At 37.7% G+C, this 12,613-nt stretch overlaps 1 protein-coding gene across 3 annotated transcripts; it reads right to left on the minus strand.

Annotated features, from left to right (window-relative positions):
- Positions 1-3,424: 3,424 nt before the first annotated feature.
- LOC148103034 (amine sulfotransferase-like) lies at positions 3,425-12,324 on the minus strand. Of its 3 annotated transcripts, none has more exons than XM_087840066.1 (8): positions 12,218-12,324; positions 7,600-7,751; positions 7,308-7,507; positions 6,083-6,209; positions 5,569-5,616; positions 4,795-4,889; positions 4,520-4,691; positions 3,425-4,438 (listed from the first exon to the last, which is right to left on the minus strand). In XM_087840066.1, exons 2-8 carry the CDS (start codon positions 7,742-7,744, stop codon positions 4,329-4,331), a joined length of 897 nt encoding a protein of 298 aa, XP_087696192.1. In that variant the 5' UTR covers positions 7,745-7,751; positions 12,218-12,324; the 3' UTR covers positions 3,425-4,328. The 3 variants fall into 3 exon arrangements, with proteins under 3 accessions (XP_087696192.1, XP_087696191.1, XP_087696193.1); XM_087840065.1 differs by having other exon boundaries at positions 5,569-5,619; XM_087840067.1 differs by lacking the exon at positions 5,569-5,616.
- Positions 12,325-12,613: the final 289 nt, after the last annotated feature.

The following is a 12,613-nucleotide window of genomic DNA, read 5'->3' on the forward strand; positions in this document are numbered from 1 at the left end:
TGCCCCCGATTTTCGGTAAGTGAATGTGTTTAATTGTAGGCAGGGACATTACTGGATATTCTTGTGTAATTGCTACAGAAGAATATTTATTTTATTATTTTACATTCAGTTTTTTTTTTCCTGGGGACCCTGTGACACCCCATTGACAAGCCATAGGTTGGATCTGTTAAGATCTCACTGTTGGGTTTGTAAGGCCATGTTACTCCTAAATTTCCATCTTGTTCAAAGAGAAGATATAAAACAAAGATCTAAGCTAATTGACCTTAGTGTTCTCCTTTTTTTTTTTTTTTTTAAAAATCGATAAGAGAATCGATAAAGAATCGAATCGTTAAACAGAATCGAAAATGGAATCGGAATCGTGAAAATCTTATCAATACCCATCCCTATTAACAACAATATAAAATTATGCACAAAAGGAATTATTAATGTAAAAAAATAAACCGTGGTTTTATTTATATATGTTTATATATAAATTTATACGGTGGGCCCCTAGAGACAAAGCACGTACAAACTCCAAAAAGCACGTACAAACTCCAAAACACATTTATAGCGTTAACTGAGCTCCAAAACAGAGCTACCTAGATTACTTAAATTACACAACTGAAAGCATATGTGTATTGTTTGTATATTTATACACAAGCACTCATATATATTCAAATAATTCAAAAAAATGTTCATTTACCTTTTACTACCACACACCAGTCGTTGGTACTTCCTGGCTTGTGTAGCCGCTAGGTAACAAAAGCTCAACACTGCGCCTGCATCCTGGAGCACTTCTGTTGTGTTTTGTATGTTTTTTGTAGTTTGTACGTGCTTTGGGGTTCGTACGTTCTTTGTCGCTAGAGGCCACCATAAATATACTTTTATTTATTCACGCCATATAAAATGTTATAAATAAATCATATAATACAAAAACCAACTATTTACATTTCAACTTTTAACTATTTAAATTTTCAGCTTCTTCCTTTTAAACAAATTTAAAGTGAAACAACACAAAACACTGCAAACCACAACACACATAACACACATAACAGGAAACGGTTTTGTTTCGATCCACAAAACACACTATATCTATAGATATAGATTATAAATTAAAAGAAGATGCACACTCTCTGTCATATGGGCCTGCATGAATAAACTTTCTGAATCCTTTATCATCCGCAACTGAAAATAGTTGTGGTTGATTGCTATACCTTTCTAATGTGACGTTGTTGTCCCTGGCTCTCTTTCTCTCTCTTTCCCTCCGGCTCTGTTCCTGTGCTGCTGCGAGTGTAACTATCGCCCCTTCCCCCTCTTCCCAGCGCAAAGCATAAGGCTCGCGTGCGTAGTGAAGCAGAAAAAAGTGCGAGAGAGAGGGTGAGAGAAAGAAAAAAAAAATCCACGTCGTTCACTTCAAAGAGTCGGCTCTAAGAGCCGTTTCGTTCGATAACAGCTAGTGGGGCCTACGCTATCTTCGGCTGCACCAGCTACAGGGGCCTGGCTAGCTACGGGTGAATGAAGGGTGCGAAGCCGGGTCTCCAATTCAGTAATCCTGGCCTCCAGAGCTGCAAATATGCTACATTTGTTACAAGTATCATTACTGCTAAAGGAGACCGAGGAGTAACTAAACATCTGACACAATGAGAAGGAAAGTGCAGTAGGGACAGGTGAAGAGGCCATGCTGATAGCGAGTTGGCTACGAGCTAAGCTAAGCTAGCGAAATTGGTTTTTGTATTATATGATTTATTTATTACATTTTATGTGGCGTGAATAAATAAAAAGTATATTTACGGTGGCCGCTAGCGACAAAGAACGTACGAACCCCGAAGCACGTACAAACTACAAAAAACATACAAAACAAAACAAAGTGCTCCAGGATGCAGGCGCAGTGTTGACTTTTGTTACCTAGTGGCTACACAAGCCAAGTACCAACGACTGGATTTGGTGTGTGGTAGTAACAGGTAAATGAACATTTTTTTGAATTACTTGAATATATATGAGTGCTTGTGTATAAATATACAAACAATACACATATGCTTTTAGTTGTGTAATTTAAGTAATCTAGGTAGCTCTGTTTTGGAAGTTCAGTTAACGCTATAAATGTGTTTTGGAGTTTGTACGTGCTTTTTGGAGTTTGTACGTGCTTTGTCTCTAGGGCCCACCGTATATATTTATATATAAACATATATAAATAAAACCACGGTTTATTTTTTTACATTAATAATTCCTTTTGTGCATAATTTTATATTGTTGTTAATAATAAATTAATTAAAGCAACAAAACAACCTGAAGAGCCGGTTGGGAGCCGAAAGAGCCGGCTCTTTTTAGTGAGCCGAGCTGAAAGAGCCGGTTCTCTAAAAAGAGCCGGAAATCCCATCAATACTCTACCGCAGAGAGAGCGAACACCAAGTGACAGCGCCACCAAGAGTCAGTCGAGGATCACCTGCTCTTTCTTCAGGCTGCTTGAGCATCTATACAGCTCTGACCTTTCCCTTCTCGTCCTTCAGTCCTAGAGGCATGAGAACCTGGGAGAGATGTGATCTGAAGAGCTGTGGAGAGGGGTTAGGAGTGTATGCACCCCTGTGAACTGCAGCCATGGCATCTTCTGCGAGTTGTTAGAACATTCATTCAGATGCCCGTCCAACTCATAGATAGAAGTGATGATCTGCTGAGCCTTCTGATGGAAACTTTATGAGATATTATATGTAACCAGCGGATCAGTCTGCACGGAATAAAACTGCAAAATAATGGGATGCTACAGAGATTTCTCACTGGCCTGACTTTGTAAAAGACGCAAGTAAGACATTGCTGTTTGTTATTTTAAAACTCTGAATGGAGTCTATGTACAGTGGTCAGAAAGTTGTAGTTCTTATACCTGCACTGATCTGCTCCATCTTAGTTCTGAACCACACAGATAGATGAGGGGAAGTGACACAGTTTATGCTGTTCTTCACCCCATGTGACAATATTCTATAGGTTCCTTGAGAGGTACTATAGTTAATGTTGAAGTGAAGTGTTAATTTATGCTTTACTTTTTTACTAATACTAAAAAATTTGTACATTTGACTTATGCTGTGTCCTGATTACTACATAATAATGACGTTACTGGAAGATTGGTGTGAAAAATGAAGGCTATTCAGATTTAAAACCACAAATGGAGTGATATTAAAAAAACTCTCAAAACCTGACAAACTTGTGTTTGAAACATGCAGTTTTATTCTATATGATAATGAATAATGTGGAGTTTTTTCATCTTTGGATCAGCTTACTTGTGTGAGAAGAGTTTCATACAGATAAACTACCTAAATTCAAAATGTCACTCTTGCCTCCAGAGGAGAGCATTCACTCTTGTGTGAAAATCAAAGTTACATTTTACAGCCATAACACTGAAAATGAAAATGTTTAGTAATGTTCAGAAACGGAAGTCACATTAAAGAAATGAGAATTTTTTTTATTATTTTTTAATAGACTATTATCTTGCAATAAATCATGTGTTAACAAGCTGTATTTCACATATTAATTAAATGATATTCAGTGGATGCTGTTCACAGGTCTGAGGTTTGATTCTGTATCAAATCAAATAAAGGAAGAATGTCACGCTGAACAAGACTTTAACCAAAATTACACTGCAATTGCACAATTTCTTCTTGTAATGTTTTGTTTCTTACCAAAAAAGGATCCTTTCCTTTTGATTCTTTTACACAAGTAAATGAGATACTTCTGTCTTAAATGTTGACTCATGGGAGGAGAAATCACTTGTGGGTAAACCAAAAGTCAGACTGTCTTCATGGCAAAAGTACATTTATGTAAAGAAATTTCTTATATTTGAAGGTCAAGGCTACTTTCAAAAGCAATGTGATTCAAAAACACAATTAACAGTTAGTGACTATTCAGAAATTATGAGAATCCAAAGCACCGTGTACTGGTTTCAGGCATGTCAGATATGTTGACTGATAAACATTTTATTAATGAACGTTGTTGATTTCTGGAATCATGATCTACATGACATGAATTCATCTTGGGTGAACAAACATTAATCTTTTGTTGTTGTTTTTTTATTATTATTTAAATAGCAGAAAAACACAATTTTATGGTTTTCTGATTAATGAAATTGTTGTGAGATTTGTTTATGTTATCCTAGTAAGGATACCGTGAGGGGCGGCCACTAGAGGACGCTGGAACACTGTATGTGTATATGTTTTTTCAGAAAATTGATGTAGCCACGTACACTGCTGCTACGGTTCAATAAAAGCAGTTTGTGCTGAAGAAACCCTGCGTCTAATTACCTCATATCATGACAGAAATCAATGCTTTTAAAACTCCTGGGAGACCCTGAAGAGCTGCTCTGCTTATTCCCAGATGAACTTCAAAGGCAAATCACCAAGTTTCTCCTGAAGGAGTTGATCCACTCTTTCACTCTGTGCAACACTCAGTGTGTTCTTCCAGTCTCCAATCTGACCTGTAATAAAGACAAAAACACAACCTCTGATACCCTGATGTCACATTTTTCTGCACAGCAGCTGCAGGTCTATTATGTTACCTTTGCGCAGGAATTTTCCACTGAACGTCTCTGGTGGAATGTGCTCATAGTTTGCTTTCGAGTCATTCTTCATGTTCTGAAATGTAGCTTTTTCCACAACTTGACTGATGGCGGCTTCAGTCAGGTTTTTCCCTAAGAAGTTGCAGATCTTCTTCACTGATCCTTTCAGGTCCTGAAAGAAAAGCAGGAACACAACAGAAAGAGAACCTTAAACTCTGCCAGATATTTTATTTGAGTTTCCTTAGGAACAACAAAAGTGTGAAGAAACATCTTACCAAAATCATTTCCTCGTAGGTCAGGAAGAGGATGTTGTACTGGTCTCTGTTTAAATACCACTCCCTGACGTGGTCAAACCAGGATGACGCAAAAACTGTATAGTTGCATAATGCATCCAGTTATTTAGCATTCTGACTTAATTGAGTTCACATACAACCCACATGTCACAAGAAGAGCTCAAGTGTAAGCTCTGTAGTTACCTACAGCATGACTGTAGGCATGATCAGTCCCCCATGCTAATCATGCAGTGGTAGTGGGCCTCCGAATGTAGTACAGATTTTGTCAATGTGCTCAATCCACACACACACAAACAAAACTGGTGTTGGTGCTAAATACTAGCACAGCACCACAAAATCACTGGGTACTAAAGTGGAACCACTGTTGCCACACACTGAAACCTTCAGGTCACAGAAACCAAAGTTTTTTGGGGGGTTTTTGCCTGTCCCATTTGGTTCTTTCGCCGTCAGAATTGTTGTCTGAAGACCAACAAGGATACCCAATGGATTTATTTTGCCAAATGGATCATCATGGCATTGCCGTATTGGTCCATTTGATCGACCTTTGTTTTTATTATTTATTTTATTTTATTTTCAGTTGTTACAGACGGGACAGACATGAGTGAGGGATAGGAAAGGGAGAAAGAAAGAGGAAGGAAAAGAAAAAGAACCCAAAGTCTTTCAAGTATGTAGAGCTGCAAGAGCTGTGAGATGAATCACATGACAGAAAAGATAAAACGTTTAGCAACAGATTTTTTTATACATTTTAAACTGTACCTTTTAAAACATGGATTACTGCATGGGCATAGAGTGCACACGACCTTCCTGCTGGTGCATGCCAAGAAAAACGTGTTTTGACACATTTGTCATATTAACTCAGTAAATATTAACTCAGAATAAACACCCTCTCTCATAGTCCACTAAATCTGAATCCAGGATTTGGAATTTAAACTTTAATGAATCAGTAATTTTTCTCCAAAAAAATTCTAGAACAAAAGTAACACTTTACATAGTACATTTTTCAAAGCACAGGAGCGGGAGGAGTGGCAGCCATTTGTTCATCTCTAGCTTACCAAGTGTAACTCTGAGCCTTGCACACGCTAATAAAAAGTTTTATTTGTTTCTTTCTGCAGTCTGTGGTGCAAGGCCCATGATAATCTATCAATAATTCTACCTCAACAATTCTTAAACATTTATGTGAATAAAGATATAGATAATAAATAGATATAGTGTGTTTATAATAACCACTAACTGATTCATCATTATGTGGATCGAAAGTGAGGAAACTTACCGTTTCCTGTTATGTACCACTCAAAAAACTGGTCAAAGCTCTCGGGAGTTTCCAGGACTGTCATGGATTTGCTGAAGTGATAAAAAGACACCATGTTGTCCTTTGGATTCCTCATCAAATACACGATCTGATATAGATTTAAAAAAAAAAAAAAAAAAAAACAGAATATAAACAGTTTGTTACTTAAATGTAAAAATTGAAAGTCATTAGTTTAAAAGAAAAATAATTTAAAAAACTGATTTCAAATAATATTTTTTAAATATATTTTAAAGGCTGTATTTTTTTGTAACTCTTTTTCTCCTATTTCTACTTGATTTGATGAACCTCTTAGTCTGCAATGACCTCATCGTAAGAAAGGAAAAGGACAAAAAATATATATACTGAAATAGAAACACAGAATCACTTGAAATAGAACAAATGCTAGTGCTAGCTTTTTGGACCTGGAACCATGTGTTTGTGTAGAAGTCTATGATAAAAATGGCCCTCAGATTCCTTGATTTATGACCCCATTACAACGTCTATCGTTTCATTTTACGCTATCGTTTGTTTCGTGGTGTTGCAAAATAAACTGTTTACGGCAATATTTTTTCATCGTTTTGATGGTCACTGTAGTGGCTATATTAATTTCTTAAAGTTCTCTCTTTCTCTTATATTTAATATAACCACACTACGGACGGACAAGCGCCTGTTTTTATGCGTTGTGGTTAGCAACAACGACGGTAACACCATCGCGTGTCTGCTTCTTTATGTTCCACATAAACCTTTCACAATAAAGCTCAAGATCCTGTTGAGACTTTTCAAAATAAACTGAATCACGTGAAAGAGCAGATTATTTACGGATGAGAAGTAAAAAAGAGCCGCCAGGTGCTAAAAAATAAACCTTAGACTCAAACGTTAGAATAGGCTTTTCCCCACAGCACGCCGTGTAATAAATACTCACAAAGAAAACGGCGGCCGTTATAACTTGTGTCTAAAAATGTATAGTTTCATGCATCGGTTAAAACACTCGACTCCAGGTACACGACGCGCACCTGGAAACACTTCCCGCAAGTCGAGCTGCCCGAGATTCACAGAATTTACAGAAAATGTTACATTTTTGTGATTTATATCGTTATCAGGACGATAGAATTCTTATATCGGGATATGAGATTTTGGTCATATTGCACAGCCCTATTTAAGACTGCCTCTTTCTTCAAGAAGAACTGAGTTTCTATAAAGTACTGACTTTTGCCTTCTTCTCTTTCACTCCTGGAGGCATGATATGTTCAGGGAGATGCGAGGCGAAGAGTCGTGGAGAGGGAAGAAAAGTGTATTCAGCTTTCTTGTACTCCAGCCACGGCATCCTCTCCACGTTGGTTGAATATTTATTCTGATTCCCATCCAGTCCGTAGATGGAAATGATGATCTGCCGAGCCCATACAGTGCCTGATGTGGGGAAAACGTTAGAGGTGATCAGTGGATCAGTCTGGCCAGCACAAAACTGCAAATACAAATAATGTGTAAGATTTTTCACCAACCTGACTTTGGATAAGTGACAAGGAAGACATCGCTGTCTTTTATTTCAAAACTCTCAAGAGAGTCTATGTACTCTGGAGTTGTAAGACCGACCAGAAAATTGAAGTTTTTGTGCTTGAAAACACGAAGATCTCTGATCTGCTCCATACTGGTTCTACATAAGACAGATAAAAAATATACACAGGAACGAAAAATCTGTGAGTCACATGGTGGAGAGGTTTGTTTGTCCCAGGGTCCTCGGGGCTACATTGTTGGGGTTCTTTTTGACCCCTGATAGGCTTTCCCATGGCAAATTGATGCTGGGTGAGCAGTGTTGGGGAGTAAGGGAATACATGGGGAATACTCTGATTTTGATTGCTGGAAACCCAGACAAAACGTGCAATAAGAGGCTCTAATGTAAGCATCCTGTTAATGTTGGTGGCGTCAGTTACACAATGGACCCAGAGCCAGAATAACAGGGCCAGCAGTGAACGGGCATGAATGGTTTTCTTACTTGGAAATTAAAACACCACTTCATAAAAAGAATGGGATGGGCGAAACCACAGTATCCTTGATGTATTATTGCTGAGTGATTTTTATTACAATTACTGAATGCAACTCGCCACCAAGTTAACATTGTTAGCTGGCGTTAGTTCATAGACTGCAGACTGTTAGGCCATTTCTAAATACTCAAGTACGCCAGTCCTCGTGTTCTTGCTAGTCCAGACTTCGTAAGTTTACACGGGAGTGCTCCCGAGAACGCAGTGCGATCGTTCTACAGCAGTGTACTTGATGGCATCACACCTCCAGAGTTTTTAATGCCATCCTCTCTTAATTTAACTGTGATTAATATTTGCAATGGAAATTATACATGACAAAAAAAAAATTACACATGATGTAGTAGATTTCTTTAAGACAAAAAAAGATAATTTAAAAAAAGAAGCACTTTGGCAAAATTCGCTTTTACGTATCATCTGTTTCATAATGTCTAATAAGCTTCATTCAGTTGAGCACAATCCCTCCATGACAGAAACACAAGCTTAACCTCTCTGAATAAACATAGTGCACATGTACGCCTAATTACAAATCAGAATATAACCTGATCATTTCTGATCAGATTATCTCCACATTGTAACATACTGTTTTTAGACTTGATGGATAGCATTAGCAACATGCTAGCTGCAAATAATCATGTGCAGTTCCACATGATTATCAACAGAGAAAAAGAAAACATATTACTGATACAGAAATAGTTTTCTATACGAGATCACTGCAAAAAGTGCAGCCTTGCCTAATGTGTCCACCATACTGTTACTCATTTTATATTAAGATTTTGAAAAAATCTAGTTAGTATTGATATGGCGAGTGGCCTTCAGTAATAGTAAAAAAAATAAATCACATAGCAATAGTACATTCATGTAGTTGTAAAAAACATAACGATAAATCAAATCACTTTTATTGTCACATCACAAGTGCAGGTACACTGGTACAGTACATGCGAGTGAAATTCTTGTGTGCGAGCTTCACAAGCAACAGAGGTGTGCAAAAAATACAATAACATAAAAGAAGCAAAATATAAGAATGGCTAAATCTGAGAGTAATAAATATATGTACAATATAAGAGTGTATGCATTACTGCATGTGTATACTAAATATGTTTTTCTACGTGTGCGTGTGTGTCTGTGTGTGTATACATATTTTACAAATTAAATAGAGTAAACAATAAATAAAATATATTTATTTATTTAGAGAGTGAGCAGAGCTTTCAGCTGCTCTGCTCCCAGGCTGTGGAACTCTCTGCCCCCAGAAATAAGAAACATTGGTTCTCTCCCACAGTTTAAATCCCAACTCAAAACTCATCTGTTCAAATCTGCATATTCATTGTGAATCCACTGTTTGTTAATTTTATCTTGTGCTTTTATTTTATTGTTCTTATTCTGCCATTGTTTTACTAAGTGTTTTATCCTATTGTAAAGTGTCCTTGGGTGACTTGAAAGGCGCTCATAAATAAAATGTATTATTATTATTATTATTATTATTATTATTATTGTGACAATGTTGCCCTTATACATTTAAGGACAACATTTAATGACCGCCACCTGCTGGATGGTGAGGGCAGAGGGCCGTGTAATTGTTGAGCTGGACAAAGAGAACACCTTTGCTGATGCAATGTCAGTCTTCTTTGGTTCATTCTATGTATTGAACCTGGAATACAAGGAGTCAGTGTGTGCAACATTGGAGCTAATTCAGAGGTATGTTTGAACAGTTAGCTAATAGTAATAGATGATGAATAAATTATCCCTAAGTAACTCATTATTAAACATCACAACTCAATGTTACTATTTATTATGGCATGTTCCCTGAAGAGGGAACAAAATGTACCTCCAGGGTTGAGACAAGCAGAAAGACTGGGACCACTGTGAAGCGAAAGGTTGTTCACATTAACCCTCATGTCACAACTTTCCTCCAGCGACATACTGAATTTGAGTGGAAAACTTCAAATTAGGTAACTGTTGTTGCCATTTCTAGTGAATTTCTTAAGTGACCAATGTGTTGTTACCTGTGTCTCCACAGATGATCCATGGCCCATGCTTTCTGGACATTTACACGAGTCGAACAACAATGAAGACAAGCTCTCTCGCCGTCTTGCAAGAAGCTGTCTCTGTCCAATAGGTTTTTTGAGTGCAACAGTTTTAATTTTATGCCTTCTTTTACCCGTTTGTTAAAAATTATTTCAGCTACTTACACTTTAATTGTCACATGTATTGGCTCACCCTACAAATCAATGAACTCAGTCCGCAAAGCAATGTCAGGGTTCAGTGCAGGTCAGTCAAGTTCCTTCACACCACACACGCTCATCCATGTCCTTGTGGACCCTGCTTTGTGCATTGATTTGGTGGTGTGAGCCAGTATTTTGTATAAGTGTATATAAAGTGTATATAAAGGCAGACGTGTGGGGCTTGATATTATATTCATTACAATTTAGTTTATTTGTAAGGTGCCAACTTCACATTGTAGGTTTAGGACCCTACAAAATATAAGTAAGAAAACCCAACACTTGAGCATATGTTGTCTGGCATGATATGGATATGACATAATATCGTTATTGTTTGTACAACCATCTGAGAAAATATATGGATTACATAGTTTAGTAAAAACAAGTGCTTCTTTAATGAAAATATGTTTTCAGTTCTTTTCAGTTTTTGATTTTGGAAATGTGTATTTCTGCAGAGAAAAATCAGAACAGAAATAAAAAGTGGTGTGAAGCACATGAACTATATTTTGTGTGTGTGTGTCTCTATCTATCTATCTCAATCAATCGATAGTGTGTGTGTGTGTGTTTTTATATAAAAATACATATAAATGAATAAATGATACATTTTGTTTATACAATACAATTTTTTTGGAACCCTCCAGTCTCTTACAGTATGTTACTGTTTCCTGAAATTACGGTAAATTACGACCTGTTCAACAGTAAATGACCGCCTGTAGGAACACGGTATCCTCTAGCAGAGATGAATATTTTTGGTACTGATGATGATAAGTTACTGGTAAATATATGGCAGTTTATTACCTTGCAGCGGGCTTACAGTGACATACCGTGAATAAACGGTAGTCAGTGTTGGGAAGGTTACTTTTGAAATGTATTCCACTACAGATTACAGATTACATGCCCCAAAATGTATTCTGTAACGTATTCCATTACGTTACTCAATGAGAGTAAAGTATTCTGAATACTTTGGATTACTTAATATATTATCATGCTTTTTTACAACTAATGAATGTCCTGTTCCTGTGTGATTCATTACTATTACTGAAGGCTACTCGCAGGTTACTCAATAGCAACTACATTTTTAAATCTTAATATAAAATGAGTAACAGTAGGTGGACATTAGGTAAGGCTGCACTTTCTGCAGCGATCTTGTATAGGAAACTTCTGCGCGTATTTAAAATAGGTCCGCGGCTTCGAACCGTAGTAAAGGGACCTCTGGCTAACACGTCGGTTTCCGTTTCAGGCTCATAGCCGAAAACTAGCTTTACTTTGTTGTCTTGGTCAACTTTGCTGGCGAGAGACAGAGAGAGGCGTTGAAAGGCTGCTCCAGCGGAACTTATTGTTTCAGAGGAAAACAGGAACACGGTGTACACTCGAGTCTTAATAGCTTACTTAGAACTGGGCTTGTCAGACACTCATTTTTGGCTGCAGTGGTTATTATTATATTTACATGCTTCCAGCTCCCGTTTCTGCTCGATGACAACTCTACTTTTCCACTCGCCTTTTTCTCCCTCCCTCGCTCATAGATACATAACGTGTATGGCAGTCCATTCTCCCTGCAGCACGGACTACACTGCCCATGAGGCTACATTCTTTAGGGCTATACCTGTAACACTCTGCTATTGCCTTCATATTAAATCATTTAAAAAAATATTTCTTCACGTCATTATGAGACTCGAGATTGAGACACGGGCATTTGAGCCTCTTAATGCGTGTTTTGTTTGGTTTCCACCTAGCGATGGGTTGGAACAGACATGCAGTTATTCTAGTAACGATCAGTGCACGAAGCGTGGTTTTGGAACTGGCGTTACAGACGGAGAGCGAGCGGAGCCGGGATGAGAAAAAGAATCGAGAGGAAAAACACTCACAGTTGCTGAATCAGGCGGAGACTGACGTCGGCAAGGTTTCGGAGCTCCTGACATGAAGAGAACGATGTCTGAGCGGCGAACAGGTGGGTGGCGTCTCTCTTTTAAACCCGTCCCCGTGATCAGCTGATCACCAGCTGACAACTATAAGGAGGAGATCATAAACCTGAAAAGAAATTTAACTGGTAAGAAAATCATTCAACAGTCCAAAGCATTCTCATATTGCTGACCTGATCTCAAAGGATATTCACCAAAAAGTCTAGATGCATGCTCAGCCCTTCAGGTAAGGTAATCCCTAAAAAGTTGATTCTCTTCATCAGGACGTAGCATTTTCAAATTTGCATAATGATTGAAACTTCAGTCATTATGCAAAAGTACTGTTCAACAAGTGGAAGTGTG

This window comes from Neolamprologus brichardi, chromosome 4, assembly GCF_056152115.1.
Source record: "Neolamprologus brichardi isolate AB-2024 chromosome 4, ASM5615211v1, whole genome shotgun sequence".
Taxonomy (NCBI): Eukaryota; Metazoa; Chordata; class Actinopteri; order Cichliformes; family Cichlidae; genus Neolamprologus; species Neolamprologus brichardi.

Excerpts from the sequence above, each read along its gene's own strand:
- LOC148103034 (XM_087840065.1), bottom strand. The coding sequence starts at position 7,744 with ATGGAGCAGATCAGAGATCTTCGTGTTTTCAAGCACAAAAACTTCAAT. Across the intron at positions 5,620-6,082 it reads GTGGTACATAACAGGAAACG|CAGGAAGGTCGTGTGCACTC; the intron begins GTAAGTTTCCTC and ends GGCATGCACCAG. Across the intron at positions 4,439-4,519 it reads TGGAAAATTCCTGCGCAAAG|GTCAGATTGGAGACTGGAAG; the intron begins GTAACATAATAG and ends TCTTTATTACAG.